At 35.7% G+C, this 17,722-nt stretch overlaps 1 protein-coding gene across 2 annotated transcripts in view; it reads right to left on the reverse strand.

Annotated features, from left to right (window-relative positions):
* LOC131163325 (uncharacterized) overlaps nt 1-17,461 on the reverse strand; it is a 28,320-nt gene extending 10,859 nt beyond the window's left edge. For both annotated transcript variants that reach the window (XR_009139061.1, XM_058119896.1), the window contains exons 1-5: nt 17,183-17,461; nt 13,099-13,167; nt 7,831-7,959; nt 6,822-6,904; nt 6,639-6,714 (exon numbers count right to left, since the gene is read on the reverse strand). Coding sequence is in view for 1 of the 2 variants with exons in the window: in XM_058119896.1 (XP_057975879.1) it covers nt 6,639-6,714; nt 6,822-6,904; nt 7,831-7,959; nt 13,099-13,167; nt 17,183-17,257 (432 nt within the window). In the remaining variant the exon portion in view is untranslated. The remainder of the gene's footprint in view (nt 1-6,638; nt 6,715-6,821; nt 6,905-7,830; nt 7,960-13,098; nt 13,168-17,182) is intronic.
* Between the last annotated feature and the right edge of the window lie 261 nt (nt 17,462-17,722).

The following is a 17,722-nucleotide window of genomic DNA, read 5'->3' on the forward strand; positions in this document are numbered from 1 at the left end:
ATCAAATGTCTTTCCGGAAACAAATATTACAGCCCCTACCCAACAGGAATTTAGTATGGGGAATAAAGAGAACATAAATCTGACAGCTAGCTTTACACAAACTTTCCAAAGAACATCTAGATCCCAAATTAGTAACCCACCCATTTCATCTAGTTCAAATTTTCTTTTAACAACTCCATGCAACAGAGAAGAATCCTCTAGTAGGAACCGCCAAAGCCATTTGGCCAAGAGAACTATGTTTTTAGACACCAAATTTCCAAAATCCAAACACTCCTCCAAAGAAAATTCCCTAACACGCTCATCAGACACATCAATAGCCGCAACACCACTCTTCCCCATAAAATATGAAAAAACCCAAATTATTCAAACAAAAAAGGCCTATGGTCCTCTAAAAAGAAGACACCATCATCACCAAACTAAAGGTGCAAAACCATCACACCCTCCCTCCCCACTTCCAGCCCTTTCACTAAACCTGTTAACCACTACCCTATCAACCAACCTACTCAAAATATCAACCACTGAAATGAACAAAAACAAGGAGAGAGGGTCATCTTGTCTAAAATCCCCCTCTTCACCCTAAAAACCAAGATTTATGCTCACCATTCACCAAAATTGAAATAGCTCACATTAGACAGCAACCCCTCATCCACTGACACCATCTCTCTCCAAACCCCTTAAAAAAAAATCTTATCCAAGAAGTTCCAACTCACTCTATGATTGGCTTTCTCAAAATCTAACTTAAAGATGAACCCTTCTTTCTTGCAATCCCTCACCCACTGACGCCATCTCTATACAAACCCCTTGCTCAAAACAATCTTATCCAAGAAGTTCCAACTCACTCTATCAGAGGCTTTCTCAAAATCTAGCTTAAAGATGAGCCCTTTCTTTCATCTCCAAATAACCTCAATAGCCTCATTAGCAATCAAAATGGCATCCACAATCTGTCTCTCCCACCCCCCAACAAACACACTATGAGCCTTAGTAAAGTCTTATCAAGAACCACACTCAACCTAATAGCTAGTGCTTTAGTGAGAATTTTATATACACTAGAAACTAGACTAACAGGTCTATAGTCAAAAGACCTTGATAGACCTACTTTTTTTCAACACCAAGGTTATAAGAGTGGAATTAATACTCTCGCTAAAAATTCCATTCCAATAAAACTAGTTAAAAACCTCAAACAAGTCACCCTTAATCTTATCACTAGATAAAAGATCCACTCTAAACCTTAAATCATCAGTCTACTAGCATCCTCCTTAGAGTACAAATTATTTTTTTTAAAAATCAGGTATTTCGGAAGAAGTCCAATTAGAATCAAAGATAATCTCCAACCCCCCCCCCCCCACCTAACCCACATCCAAATCCCAAATTGAATTTTTCCACATTTTCCCATTTGCTATCCTATAAAAAAAATCTAGAACTACAATCACCGTCTTAACCCATTTAAACTTCATTTTCTGCCTCCAAAATCTTATTTAAACCATCTATTTCATATTGTTTTCCAATGACACACTGACACCTTCTTCACTTCCCCATCCTCCGAAAGAGGAACAACTTCTTCCCTCCTATCTAACACATCCAACTTGCCTAAAATACTTGCATTTCTTAAACCTAATATCTCCGAACACCTCCATATTCCACCCTTTCAACTTCTCTTTCAGCTGCTTCAACTTTTCCATAAATCTAAACCCTTCCCAACCCTCTCCACTTCCTTACTCCAAGAATTCCTCACCAAAGGCTGGAAGGAATGATGATCTGCCCACATATTTTCAAACCTAGAGGGAGTACGACTCAAGAAACCTTACTCGACTCCATCAAGAATGGAGTGATCAAAACAGGTCTAGGTTAAATAGCATAGGAGAGATTAGGGAACTCATCGTCCCACACACTATAGAACAAGAACCTATCAAACCTGCTAGCCACCGCCCTCACTCCACCCACCAACCACATAAAATTAGCATTCCACAAAGATCTCTCAAACCACATTCACTAATAAGCATCAAAATTAGGCACAATCGCAGTAACCATACCTCCTGCTTCTCCCATAGAATCTTCATAACATTAAAATCACCACTCACACTCCATTTAGGGGCACAAAAAACCAAAAAAGAAATAAATTTCATCCCAAAACGAACTCCTAAGAGCTGATCTAGAAGGACCATACGCAGAAGAAACCCACCATTGGCACCGACTTGTCACCTCCAACGAGAGAGAGAAAGAGACCTACGAGACTATCCACTCTAGAAATAGATTGTGTCCCAAATTGAATGTCGCTCACCGTGAGAAGGTATAAAAGCCAATCCTTACAATGCCCTTCTCAAATCCCTCTAACAACCTCCCTATCAACATTCTCAAGCTTCATCTCTTAAATCAAAACAATATCGAGTGAATATCTACGCAAAACCTCTATAATCAAACTTCTCTTCCTAAAGTCCCCTAGGGCTCTAACATTCTAATTGACAATCTTCATGATATAACACATTTACCTCCCTTCTTGGCTCCCTTCCCACCCCCATAATTGATGGAAAAGAAGCCAAATTCTTCAATTCTTTCTAAACGACCTCATTCTTTCACTCATATATTCTATAAGGACTCAACGCCCAACCTCACCTCGACCCCAACAAGGCACACCAATTCCAAACCTAGGTCATCCATAAATTTCTTTAGGTCTCTATGGTCTCTTTCACTAAACGCCAAACCAAAGCACTTCCGCCATCAAGACAATACCTGTGGCATAAAGTGTCAAATGAGAAAATGAATTGAAAGAAGGAGGAAGAATACCCTTTCTAGATTCAAAACAATTCAGATCAACCACAGGAACTACCTCTTCACCATTATCCCACCCAACTTCAAAAGGGATAACAACAAAGTCCAAGGAATAACAACAAAGTTCATTATATCAGCAATAGGCCCGAGAATAGGCTCAGGATCAATGGGCAAAGGCCTCTTATCAACCAATACTTTCTTCAGAGAGATCAAACCTCCACATAGTTTCACCCAAGATTCATCCTGAACATGGATAGATTACCCAGATTCACATCCATAAGCAACGACAATTGCCCTATGAAGGCTAGCTTTAGCTATGACTCCAGTGGGTTCCCTTAACCAAGCCACTGCATATGAGACGTTGGTTCATCCTTCAACAACAATAGCTACCATTCACTAAACACTCATACCCCCTTGCATAGAGTCAGAGAACATTTGAGCGCACTCTTCCCCAAACTAATGAATTTCTCATATAGAATCATACTCTGCCCCAATAGTTTGTCTCTTTCACTCACAAAAAGTTCCTTTGAAAGTTGCATCAAGGCATCTTCTCCATCCAAATCTAAGTCAACTCTCAACTAATCAACCAACAATCCCTTCTCAGAATTCATTATCCATGCCCCTCTATGCTCCCCCACAATCACACAGTAGTGGAGAAGAAAATTTATTGTCATAATTACAAGTCTTTCCCCTACTAATAAACAAAACTTCTTCAAAGGGGACACAATTACCCTTCAGTAGAAAATTCTTTAGGTGTCGTTCATCTTGTCCAACTCTCTTCAATATAACTTCGACATTCTAATCAAAACCCCTTTAGCTAGATCACCTTCCTTTACCCTTATATTCGAAGGCATATCTTCAATATGAATACACTTGTCCTTTGGTTATATAGCCCCTTGAAGCTCTTCAGTATACTCACCTCTCTTCGAGTTGCCTTCAGCTTTAAGCTTTTTTGTGCACCAACCACATCAAAAACTCCCTTCTAACCCTCCTTTCTGTCACCACCCATATTTTTGTTCTCAATAGACGACTTTATACAAGCCCACCCCCTCTAGTCCAAAAGATAGCGGGTCAACTTCTTGAACTGGGTTGAACCCATTCAACCCCTTCCCACTAACCACCCATTTTTAGACTGCTTTAGCTGGCCCACTAAGAAAAGGCCCACTGCTACCTCTCCCAAAACCAAGTTTAAGATTGGAAACATAATCAGAATCCACATTTGAGAGAGGAAATACTCTTCCATCCCCATAATCACGGACTACACTCCTCCCCAAGATACTCCTCCCCCTCACCAGTGCTAATTTGACAACATCAAAAAAAGAGCATTTCTTTGAGAGCCTCCAATGCACACTCTGCTTCATTGTTTGTTTATCGTGTCGAATGAAGAGCCACACCCTAGGCATCTTAAACGAGGGTTTACAATACCATCATGTTTAATCAATAGCTTTAGCAAAGTTTCAAAGAAGCCTCTCCATCATTCACTCTTCTTGCCTTCAGAGATGCATTGAATTTGCCTTCATCTCCATTCGAAAGACTTCTCCAAGAAAAGGGTCTCCCCTTCCCATTGAATCGCGACCTAATGGAGACCCAATCTTCTCCATCTCTACAAAGCAATCTCCTCAACTCCCCACTTCGAATCCTCAACTACCTTCGAAAATCACCCCCAAAGATTTTGAAATCCGTAGGAACTTTATCTTCAGTAAAAAAAAAAAAAGGAAAAGCACCTCCTTGCAAACTTTGAAATCTGAAATACTATGGAGTCGTTACGACTCAAGTTGATGATTTTTTGCTCCACCCTAACCATAGAAAACACCTATTCCAAACTCCCCCCCACTATATAAACTTGCCTCAAGAACCTTACAAAACTTTGTTTAACAATCTCTGAAGACACTTCCATGGTTGCAATGAAGAAAACAATCGATGAGGACCATCTCGAGGAGCAGTGGCTTCTTTTAGGCATTGGAGCATTGTTCAGGCAACATCACAACTTCATCGATGTAATGCCAGCAAATCAACTTAGCTATCAAAGCATTAGGAAACTAATAAACATATTCAAAATGTAGATTGATTGATCATGTCAATATATCAATTGAAAAAATACATGCACATCTCTAAGTTTCTAAGTTGCCTTTACAAGAACTACCACATATTCATATGACCCCATCAACAAAAAATTGCAATAGTTCAACCATAAATTCTCTTAGACAACCATTATTAAATTACGACGCTACAAATGTTCCATCCAAACCATACACCTCACAATAAACTGCAAGCAACAAATAAAAATAAAAAGTCATAAAATCCATTAGTACTCAAGGCATAAGAGGTACTAGCTTAAGTAGTTTACAACAATCATGCCAAAGTGTCATGTCCGACTATTTTCACACCTTTGTGAAGGGCCGTGCCGCGCTAGCTAAAGCACTCTTGCTTAACTAGCCAGCCTATTGTTTACCAACATTAATCCACGAAACACTTTCATTAGCATTCATTCAAATAGCAACGGAAACAGTAATCAATTCATGAAAGCCATGGCAAGCAAGCAGTAAACATTGAAGCAAATGTAATTCATTAACAACACTTCCGTTGACATTGTGTGTTTAGCGAGGGAGGCAAGTAGGCTAAACACGTTGACAATAGCTAGTGAGTTTTACAATGACTGATGAACACTCACCCTCCCCTAAAGAGGTTTTTATGTAATTATCATCTTGGTACTAGGAAACATCAAAGTGATCGAGGAGTCATACTGCCTTATTTGGCATATAAAGACACTACTAACAGAAAATAACCCTACACTAGTATTTACATGATGGAAACTCATCCCAAGCACACGAGATAAGCGGTCACAGGCAAGCATAATGCCCTGAACAAGCTTAGCTCGTGACACAAAGCAATGGATTAAGTAGCAATGTCAAAGAAGAAATCATGATGCTGCTCCAAGAAGTAGGATAAGGCACAGAAAATTGATCACCAGTACAAGGGGAGACAAATATGAAGCATCATTTGGCTAAACATTTCAAAACAAACCACTAATAAGAACCAAACAAGTTAGCTTAATTTATTTTTCAGCAAAGTGAAAATCGCAGGCATGCGTGGAAGACTACAATGTAGGCAAAAGCATTCACTGAAAAAAAAAATGGTCTATGGTTGAAATTCCGGTGCAGTAAACATAGGATGTGGTCCTGGTCCTACACATGGGCATAAGCTATGTAACAATCGCAATGATGGTAGTAATGGAGTTGTAATGAAAATATGGGCCGGATTGATGGAGGCAAGCTGCAGCAAAAGCAAGTGATGAGTATATGATTGCCAATTGAGAGTTGCTTCAGCTGGGGATACTTGCTTGGAAGATCTGTCGAGGTTCACAACAAGTGGATCTTTGATCTTCCAGGAGTGCTTCGCACGGGATCTCACATCTTTGTATTCTAATGGTGGGAAGTCACCATCATAGCTTGAGGGTCTAAGCACGTTGATCTGAGGATGGGGGTCATAAGTACTATAAAAATAACAGTAGCATCAATGATCAATGGTGTCAATAACATTATCAACAATCTTATTTCCTCCTTTCTAAATAAATTTCTCATGCAATCAAGAAAAATAATACTAATAACATTATCAAGGATCATGATTATAGAGCAAACGGGCTACCATTAATTTATATACTAGAATGGTCAAAATGAGTAAATAGAATAATAGACACATTTTAGCATTTTTCAGTGAGCAATCATCCATAAATTAAATGAAAAATCTCATGCTAATAGAAAAAATAACTTCATTCCTAGTTACAAACATAGGAATAATGATCACTACAGTCTAAGCATGTCATTACACCAAATGAAACTTGGCGGTTCGAGTGAGTGGCAAAAGAAATATACCTCCTCCTTATTCCCCCATCCATCATAGCAAACATAATACCCATTCGGTGAGTGTGCCTCAATAGTTGCATCATACCTGAACATTCAACTAATCAAACAACCAAGAAAAAAAATAGGTAAAACAAATGTAAAAAATAAACAGAATCTAACTAAAATTTTGAACATTGCTATGTTTTGACATACCACTCCCCATCTTCACTCCAAACCGCTTGTACTTTTGTGCCAACAGGAAACCTCTCATAATGGTCTGAAACATTTTCTGATTCCTATTCATGAAAACAAGGGAAAATAAAATTAATACACACATACACATATATGTATGCATGTATGAGAAAAAAAAAATCATCAGAACACAGGAACGCTATTCTTTTAGGAAAAATATATGGTGCAGCACTGTAGCCAAATTTATTGCATAAAGTGCCCTAGTTATTAAAATAAAACAATGTACTTGACAATGAATTTCACAATCCAAAAAGGGACTCAAAACAGTATCGAACAATAAGTATTCCAAAAGAAGCAATGAAGAATAAATCAGAATATTGGCACAAAAGCAACTGTTCCAAGATCTGGTGAAAAGAAAACACACACAAGAATCATCACTTCCTCCTAGTGTCACGGGTCGTCACAAATAGCATGGCTCAAGCTGCAAAAGCTGCCATTACAAAACACCATACAGCTAAACTGGTACATGACTCACATACCCCATAATAATAAACTTAAAAATTGTTGTGACAATTTGGCAAGGCGTGATATGCAGGGTACCACATCAAACCATATAGAATGTCAAAACACCGTAAAATAATATTTGCTTCACAATCACAAAGTCCAACGTTAAAGAAGCAAAAAATCATTTAACAGAGAAGAAGGAAGCGACTGCAGGATAAAGAAACAATGAAAGTAGTCTCTAAATACACCATTGAACATGGATATCTCAGTTGAAGAGGGCTGCAAACTGGAAATCCAATTGAACAATGTTTCCTTCTCCCTTTTTTTAAATTTAAAAAAGCACCTATAACTTTCCATATTTAAAATTAAAAAAAAAAAATAGATGATGAAAAAAAAAAAAACTTACCCCACTCAATTATAAGTCTTATCTGTGAGACTATCTCACTCCCACCCAACAGAAATATACATATGCAAAGACACATGCACCCATTCATGCATCATTCATGCAATGACATAAACAGATTACCATTTTATGCATAAAAGACCCCCTTGATGGGTCCAAACTAGATGATGCATCTGCACCAGTCCCATTTTTCAAACCAGATATCTCATTTTGCCTTGCAGTTGCCAATAGTTCTTCGGTCAATGCAATCACCTGCATCTCCAGAAAGTTAGGCCAAGCTTAATGACATAAATATGTATGCATCATAAAGGCCCGATTAACAATGAATTTCGAACTTAGAATCTCAGCGTGAACATCTGACAGAGCTGGCCATCACGACACAAAGCACACCTGCACAGGAACCAAGATACAGGTGATGGTCATCTTGATAAAACTCGGAATTTCACATAGCTCCAGTTAATTTCGCAAATTCCACGAAGGTTCCTATTCCAGGGTGTATAAACTTCATTTCATACCTTCATTTTTAATTCCCACCAACATGTTAATCTTTCAAAGGACATGTCCAACAGCTTTAAAAGATTTCAACATTAATTATTAGATGACAATTAATATAATTACGTAAAACTTCTATCAAAGGACCAATATTCTGTAGCTTCCTAAAATCTAGATAAAAGTCAATATCCCCCAAGATAATTGATGATATTACTGAAATTTTCTTTTTGGTATGCCTTCTAATAGTTGCACCCATGGTTTTAAATCGCGGTAGCGGGTAGCGTAACGTAACGGTAACAGGTGTAACGGGAAGCAGGAGTAGCGGATGTTACATAACGGGAAGCGGGTGTAACGGCCGTGAATTTTTTTGAAGCACGCACAACCTTGTGCATATTAGCGTACTTGCATGTTTTAAGCTTTTGGCCATTCTTAGAAAGGGTTTTAGTGTATTTTGGACCCTTTAGTTCGAGTAACTAAGTTATTTGGTAAGGGCAACAAGTTTACATTTGTTTTAAACCATCATTGATAGAAAATTACGTATGTGCACGTATTTATACTTCTCATTGTTCTTATCTGTGATATATTCTTATGTGTGCTAAATGAATTAATAAAATAAAATACATTATACACTCCATTAATCTATTAGACACATAAGACATACGAATAATATAAATATAAAATAGCTAGAAAAGAAAGAAGGTTGAAGTTGAAAAATAAAGAACATAAATATCACATTACTAATATTATTAAAAAAAAAAAATTCCTAACAAGTTAGTATTTTGAAATTGTTAATTAATGCATCTATTGTGAGTATTTAAAGAAAAAGTAAATTTTGTATCATTGTCATCCTCATTATAATCTTTTCCCCCTCTTGCCACTTGGAATATTGAGAATGATATATGAAAGAGAGAGAAAAAGTGAGAAGAAAAAGTAAAAAATAAAATTTTTTTTGGTGTAACAGTCCTGTAGTGGGTACGTAACGGCCGTAGCGGCCTTTACGTAACGGTCGCAGTCCGTAACGGCCGCTACGGCCGTGATTTTTCTTCTCACCGATTTCGCGGTGTGTAACGGTATCGGTAACCCAAAAAACCTTTACGTAACGGCGTTACGTAACGGTCGCGGCCTTTATTTAAAACCATGGTTGCACCTGATAAAAATTATTTTCCTAAAAATGAAGGTTTAACATTTAAGTAGGTTTTCTTTCTTGAAGTTCTCTCCTTTAGCATCAGACCTACACAGAAGCAATAATATCAAGAGTCTTCAGCGCTATATATCTTCAATTTTGCACAATGATTAAAATGCGCAGCGAAGCAGACTAATTATGCACTTCAAGAAAGAAAACTGCATGACTTTTAATGACATTCCCAAAGGATTCACAGATTCACATGCTCATTTGAATTTTATCTCCACTGTTATTTTAAATTATTGAAACTTTCACATACAATATCAATATTTGGATTATAGTTCAACATGAAAAGCATTTCTCTCCTTTTCAACCCATAAATAAATAAACAAATAAAAACCTCTAAAAATATGCTTTCAGCAGCTGAATGATGTTTCTTTTTCAAGCAATGTGATTTTTTATAATATTTATTTTTGGAGAATTGCGGGTTTTCCAGCTATTATTTGAGACTCTTATGAGGATAAAACCTATGAAAATTGAAATTAAAGGATTTTCCAGCAGTGGATTACTCCTATGTATGGCTTTGCTTTCAGAAAAAGCAGTTTTTAGCTTCAGTTTGAGCTTTTTACTTTAGGTGTTTAGGGGGAAAAGTAGGGAGGCTAGTTTATTGTTTTTTGTCGTGTGTAAAGAATGCTTGAACATAAAGCTGGTTCAAATTAAATAGCAACCAACTATGTTAATCTGTGACACCATAAAGATTATTAAAAGGCAACTTAACATAAAACTTTACAGTTAATTGCCCCTGTTCCCATCAGCAGCCCCATCCTTTTTCCATCACGATTGGAATTACTACAACAGATAAATTGTGTACTAGCCTCATGGCACCCACTACGTGGGTCAAAGGAGAAATTGTGCATGAAGGAGGGGGAAGTTTAATAGTGGACAATCGAAAATTTCTTTGAAAATGAACTGTTTTAACTAAATCGCCCTTACATCTTTTTATTGGTTATAGATTCACTACCAGATCATTTCGTGTATTTTCATGCTACTTTATTCAAAGTTCTCCGTATTTCTACAATGTTGTCATATCTTAAACCACATTGGTACTAATTTTTGTACATCCTCCATCCCACTGCCAACTAATGTTAAGCTATGCCCAAAAGGATTTTTGTGTTTATGTTCTCTTCTCTTGTCCATCCACCTTTATTTTATCATTTTAATATTTTGTCAATAAATTTTACGGCATTTTTTGCCTCATGGTTCCACCACCTAGTTCTGTATCTCTTCCACTTTTAATACATATAACCAGTTATTTGAAAGGCATAATTGAGGCGCGCCTTGAGGCGATTTTGGCCTAAAACACACCAAGGCGTAAGTGAAAAAGCACTAGTCCACAAAGGCGTACACTTCAGGTGAGAAGGCGTACGCATCAGGCAAAAATCTCGCCTTTTTACACCTCATATGCAAGGCGTACGCCTTTTGGGATTCTTGGTTTAAAGCATATATTTAAAAAGCTAGAACCCAGAACGCACCCAAAACCCTATCCTCCCTCTCTCTCTCCCGCGAAGCTTCTTCTCCTCTACTCTCTCTTCGAAGCCCCTGCTCTCTCTTCGAAGCCTCTAGTCTTCTCCTCTCTCAACGATTCCTCTCGACAAAGTTTCAGATCTCTCGACGAAGCCTCCAGTCTTCTCCTCTCTTGACGATTCCTCTCGACAAAGCACTCTCTCGAAGATTCCTCTCTCGGTGAAGCTTCTACTCCCTCTCCGACGACTGGACAACTGCCTCCAACGATTTGTCCAAGCTTCATCGAGAGAACTTGGCTAGCTTTGTGACTGCCTACTTTTACTATTTCACTTTTTATCTATCCAACATATATAAAGCAAATTTAAAATAAAATATCTTTTAAATGTATATATAGATATAAGAAATTGAAAAGGATGTGATATTTTGTATTAAAAATTGGAATCAAAATATAAATTATTTTTTTTACAACTAAAAATCTTGAGGCATGTTGTACAAAATAATTCTTATTTTAATTTTTAATTTTGTAAACTTATAAAATATAATTGAATTTACAGTTTTTTCAACATTTATATGAGAAACATAGCAAATATATGTTTTTTAAGGATTTGTTAGATAAATATTTAAAAATTAAAAGAAAATTTTATACTATATATTTTTTTTTTTTTTATTAATTATTTTAAAAAATACAGTCCTAAAATGCTTACGTCTCAACGCCTTGAGGCTTATGCCTCGCCTCCCGGAGGGTAAAACGCCTCACCTTATGCCTTCGCCTTGTAAAACACTGCATATAACTAACACCAGCAACCTATCTTGCATGGTTAAGCTTTCGCCTAAGATAACATTGTTCTGATCTACTCTCTTAATTAAACAAAAAAAAAAACTTCTGTTTTGTTTTGTCCACTCTTGAACCTTATTAAATATTCTATCTTTTGGAGACATTTATTTTTATAAGACCATATGATATATCAAACTCTAAGATCATATCACCATGCTCATTTTCACCACCATTTCCACGTCATCCATGTATCTATCTCTCATTCTCTCTCATAACCTTAATTATCCATTCCTTTGCAAGCATTTAAATCAGCTCCTACAAAAAATTTCGCCCCTACACCCCAATATTTAAGCCTACTCATCATAGTACATATTATCCACATCTTCCAAGAATTGTCCTTTCAACATTTTTAGCTAAGCCTTCTTGAGGAGCATAAGCAGTAATGACACTTATTACCTTTTGGCCTAAAACCATCTTAATTTCTAGAATTATATCTGCTATTCTTTTAACGTCACTGCACTATCTTTTAGGTCTTTGTCGACAAAGATGCCTATTTTACAATTATATCTCCTACTCTCTTAACATCCACTTGCTATCTTTTAGGTGTTCGTCCACAAAGATGCTAACTCATGCTTATGCTTTTCTTTCCCAGTATACCAAAGTTACTATCTTTTCAATTTAACTAGATTTTTCCCCTGCCTATTGAGTTTCTTGAAGGAAAATTGTATCCATTGTTCTTCTAATCACTGTGCAAATTATCTCCATATTTACCAATGAGGACCCCTATTGGAAATCGCAAAGCAGACCTTAGTTCCCTTGATTACCTTCTCTGCTCACTCACGTCCATAATGCTGCAGGAACCATTACATATTTGACCCATTTCAAACAAACAAAAAATACTATGATAAGGTTTCCACCCTAAAGCACCCTTTGCATGTATTTACGGTCAATGATCTCCAATCTTTGTTGCAAATCAATATGATACATTTTGCCCTGCTAAAAATACATCTCAATGTTTATTACAAGTTTGCAACTAAATACACACAAATTTCCTATTTTATGTTAACATTCAAGGACAATGTCTAAAGGCCTATTTATGATGCCAACTCTCCGTTTCAAATTCTTGATATTCGAAAAATGATAACATGGAAAGCACTAAAACCAGTTCATTAATAAAAAGAGGATGTTGCCCTAAGCTGGGGGAGGGGGGTGACCATTAGAGGGTAGGGCAAGAACTGCATTGAAACCTAGATATCCAAACACATATAAAATGAAGTACACTTGTAGAGAACTTTTCGCTCGAAACAAGTTACCTATGCTTTGCACAACAATATTAAGTCTAAAATAGCAAGTCATATAGCAATCCCAAGGACAGGAGCTCAATACACATTGTGAGAAGACTGAAAGAAAATCTTTGAGAAAGGATCCAAGCTGATCCGTACAAAAATTGAAGAGACAAATTACGGGCAAGAATAACCTCTTCAAGCTCCTTTTCCATGTCCACATATTCAGAGTTTCCAGGGTCATCAACCAAAAGCTTTCTGACCTGATCCATGTGTGAAGCAGAAGTCATGAGACAAAAGATAAAACAACAATAGTTCATACAAAAACAATTTAAAAAAAAGATGCAGCACCAACAACATGAAGAAATCAAGGCAACAAGGCAATCCTTTGATAACAGAATAATGATACAATAACACTACACCTTCAGAATAACTTGTATTCATATTTTTTTTCTATGCAAAAGAAATATAATAAGAAAGAAAACCTGGTAATCATCTTTTTTAAATTGTAATGATAAATAATTGAAATAAAATTATTCATCCAGCATTCTTGGAGAGCCTGTCAGATATCACAATTATAACCACAACCCATAACTCCACATTCAGATCCTCCAAAGACCAAGATTTCACAAATAAAACTGGAAATCATCAAAATCAATTGATGTGGTTTTTATTACACCAAGACAGTAAATTTTGCAATATCTAAAAAAATAAATTACAAAGCTAGGAACCAACCTAGAAAGGGGTACTAACCATTCTTCCACCACATAACCAATGAGAAGAGACTTTAAATTGTTATTTAACACATAGATACACAACTTGAACAATATATTGAAAACAAAACTAAATAACGTACTTTAAATAATAACTCAAGAATCCATGAGGAAAGAAATATATTATATATATTAGAATATTTATACTAAAGTTTCAAGTAGCCAGCTTTTTTGGGGGATGCTTCTCCATTTTAAAAGCAAAAGCAAGGTTTGTGGTGTTTAGTCAAAAGCTTTTTGAGCTTTGAAAAGGTCAGAAGTTATACCTGAACATGTTCGTCTAGAGTCTTCCATTGGCAGGTAGCCAGGAATTTGTGCCTTTAAAAAAACAAAAGGTGAAAATTTGTTGTCTTTTGTATCCCATGTGCATCAATAGCTTCCCCCCCCCCCTCCCCCCCAAATTGATTTGCAGAATCAGGATTGGAATGGAACCAAAATTCTGACCCAATCCCGTTCCTATGTTTGGATTGCATACATGGTTTTAAATAAAGGCCGCGACCGTTACGTAACGCCGTTACATAAAGGTTTTTTGGGTTACCAATACCGTTACACACCGCGAAATCGGTGAGAAGAAAAATCACGGCCGTAGCGGCCGTTACGGACTGTGACCGTTACGTAAAGGCCGCTACGGCCGTTACGTACCCACTACAGGACTGTTACACCAAAAAAAATTTTATTTTTTACTTTTTCTTCTCACTTTTTCTCTCTCTTTCATATATCATTCTCAATATTCCAAGTGGCAAGAGGGGGAAAAGATTATAATGAGGATGACAATGATACAAAATTTACTTTTTCTTTAAATACTCACAATAGATGCATTAATTAACAATTTCAAAATACTAACTTGTTAGGAATTTTTTTTTTTTTAATAATATTAGTAATGTGATATTTATGTTCTTTATTTTTCAACTTCAACCTTCTTTCTTTTCTAGCTATTTTATATTTATATTATTCGTATGTCTTATGTGTCTAATAGATTAATGGAGTGTATAATGTATTTTATTTTATTAATTCATTTAGCACACATAAGAATATATCACAGATAAGAACAATGAGAAGTATAAATACGTGCACATACGTAATTTTCTATCAATGATGGTTTAAAACAAATGTAAACTTGTTGCCCTTACCAAATAACTTAGTTACTCGAACTAAAGGGTCCAAAATGCACTAAAACCCTTTCTAAGAATGGCCAAAAGCTTAAAACATGCAAGTACGCTAATATGCACAAGGTTGTGCGTGCTTCAAAAAAATTCACGGCCGTTACACCCGCTTCCCGTTATGTAACATCCGCTACTCCTGCTTCCCGTTACACCTGTTACCGTTACGTTACACTACCCGCTACCGCGATTTAAAACCATGATTGCATAAGGGTGGAATCTGGAATGTGAATTCCCCTAGTATTCCTCCTCTTAGAAGTAGGAATCACAATTCCATTCCTGTCTCCTTTTTCTGGAAGACAATCATAACCCTCATTGAATATTACATTCTAAATAAAACACAAGTTGAACATCTCTCAACTTTCCCATTGCGGTTATAATAATAATAATAATAATAATAATTATTATTATTATTATTATTATTATTATTATTATTATTATTATAAATTATAATAAAAAATAAAAATAAATAAATAAATAAACAACAACAAAATAATTATAAGCATAATATTAGCTATTACAAAAACAATAAAAATAACAACAACAATAATAAGAATAATATCAACAACAATAATATCAATAATAATAACAACGGCAGCAACAACAACAATAATAATAAATACAACAATAACGACAACAATAATGTGAATATAAATTATCATAATAATAACAACAACAACAATACTATTTACAATAATAATAGTTATAGAAAATTAAAAATAATTACTAAAATTTAAAAAAAAAAGTAGTATTAATACCAACAACAATGACCATGTTAGTTGGAGCTTTATGGTAAAGGTCTTGGAGAGGAATTATAAGGATCACAATAATGTTGGGCATCTAAGAAGCAACATATCAAAAATGCAAATTTTGCGCAAATGAGAATGATAAGGTGGATGACTCAGTAAATAAAGGAAAAACACATTCAGGGAAAGTTAGGCATAGCACCGATAGGAGAGAGTATAAGGGAAGGGGTGATCAAATGAACACACATTAGTATCCATATGCATGCACATGCACACACATATATATGGAAGGTTTAAATGAATAATGTAGGTAGAGGTAATGCCTTGTGTTAGATCTTAGATTACAAGTGAAGAATCAAGATAATTTCAAATCAGGATGTGTCAGTTAAATGTCCGACTCCCTTTTTTCCTTTAGTTGTTGATAAATAGACATCCCAAAATGAGATTCCATTCTGCATTTTGTTTGGGAATAATATTGTCTTGATAAATGAGAGTAAAGGTGGAGTAAAATCCAAGTAGGAATTAATTATAGAGAGAAGCTTTAAATTCTAGAGAATTCAAGATAAGTAGAAGAAAAAAAATACATAAATTTTGGTAGTTCTAGAAGGAATATTGGAGAAAATATTAATTTAATGATCAAGCTATTCTTGGTGACCATACATTTTAGTACCTTTGACCTATCAGGCAAGTTGAAGGAGAACTAGACGACATGACACATAAAGTTAATGCAAGTTGGATAAAATGAAAAAGTGCTTTATGAATAGTGTGCAATTGTAGAATTCCTCTAAATTAAAAGAAAAGCTCTTAAAAACAACTATAAGACTATCTTTGTTATATGGATGAAAGAGTTGAGCAAATAAGAAACAATATATCTAGAAAATAAATGTAAAAGAAACAAGAATGTTGTGATGGATAAATAGTATAGCTCTAAAAGATATATTGAGGATAGAACACATCTAACGTAAATTAGGCACAACACATACAAAGAAGATAAGAAGTAAAATTACATGGTTTGGACACTGAAGTGAGAAAAAGAGACCTTAAGTACAGGAGGGCCAACGGTAGACCTTAAGTACAAAGACCGAGTGACACAATAAATAAGAACTTTACGGCAGTCCAATTTTCTAAACATATTACCAATAATTGTGCAAAATGGCAAAAAAAAAAAAAAGATTCATAAAAAAAAACTTACCTCACCTAATAAGACTTGAGGCTTGATTGTTGTTATTGTTGTTGTTAACATGACTAGTTGCTTAACATTTGCAGTACAGCAAATTATAATAACTAGGAAAGGAAAAGGAAAACCAACTACGAAGAAATCGGAGCTAAAACAAAACCCTAATTCTTTTAACCCTGTTTATCCAACAGCAAATGATTCCTCAAAAAAATCTCCAAACAAAAAATTAATTAGGAAAATTTTGTCTGCACGGGACATTTCAAATACATTTTCTTGGGAAAAATTCATCGAAATAGGCAGAATTTAAAAGGGAAAAAGCATAATAATAAGCACAACAATTAAATAAACGGCGTAAAACTCTTATTTTAGGTTAAAGCAGACAACAGAAGTAAAAAAATTCAAGAAGAAGATACGTGAAAGACTACCTGTTGAAGCTGATCTTTGTAAGTGGAGAGGTTTGAAGCAAGTTCATCTATGCTAACCTCTTCCCCACCTTGCATTTTTTATCTATATCTTCACAAAGAGAGCCCTCACCGAGTGGAAGAGACGCTTGTTGCAGGAAAGAACGAGCACGAAAAAACAAAGCAAGGTAGAATACACTGGCCTGAAGGAAACCCTCACACCGCCACACAGAACAAACGCACGCAACAAGGCGTATCCACATACGTATAATTAGTGGGAACTCCCTGTCCTTAATCCATTTCACAGATCTTCCCCACATATTCCATAATTTCTGAAAGAACCCTAGAAGGGCCCGAATTCGGACGAATCATAAACGGGTTGGGATTAAACGGGTTGGGATTCGAGTTGACCCATTTATTAATGGGTGACTACGATGTGAACCCAAATCCATCGTTTAGTAAATGGATCATCAATTTAAAAAATATAATTTATTTATTTTAAAAAATTTTAAACATTTATAAAGTGACATTAAAAAAAAAAAACACTCCATTTTATTTTTTAAA

The sequence above is a fragment of the Malania oleifera genome, chromosome 9, assembly GCF_029873635.1.
Source record: "Malania oleifera isolate guangnan ecotype guangnan chromosome 9, ASM2987363v1, whole genome shotgun sequence".
Lineage (NCBI taxonomy): Eukaryota > Viridiplantae > Streptophyta > Magnoliopsida > Santalales > Ximeniaceae > Malania > Malania oleifera.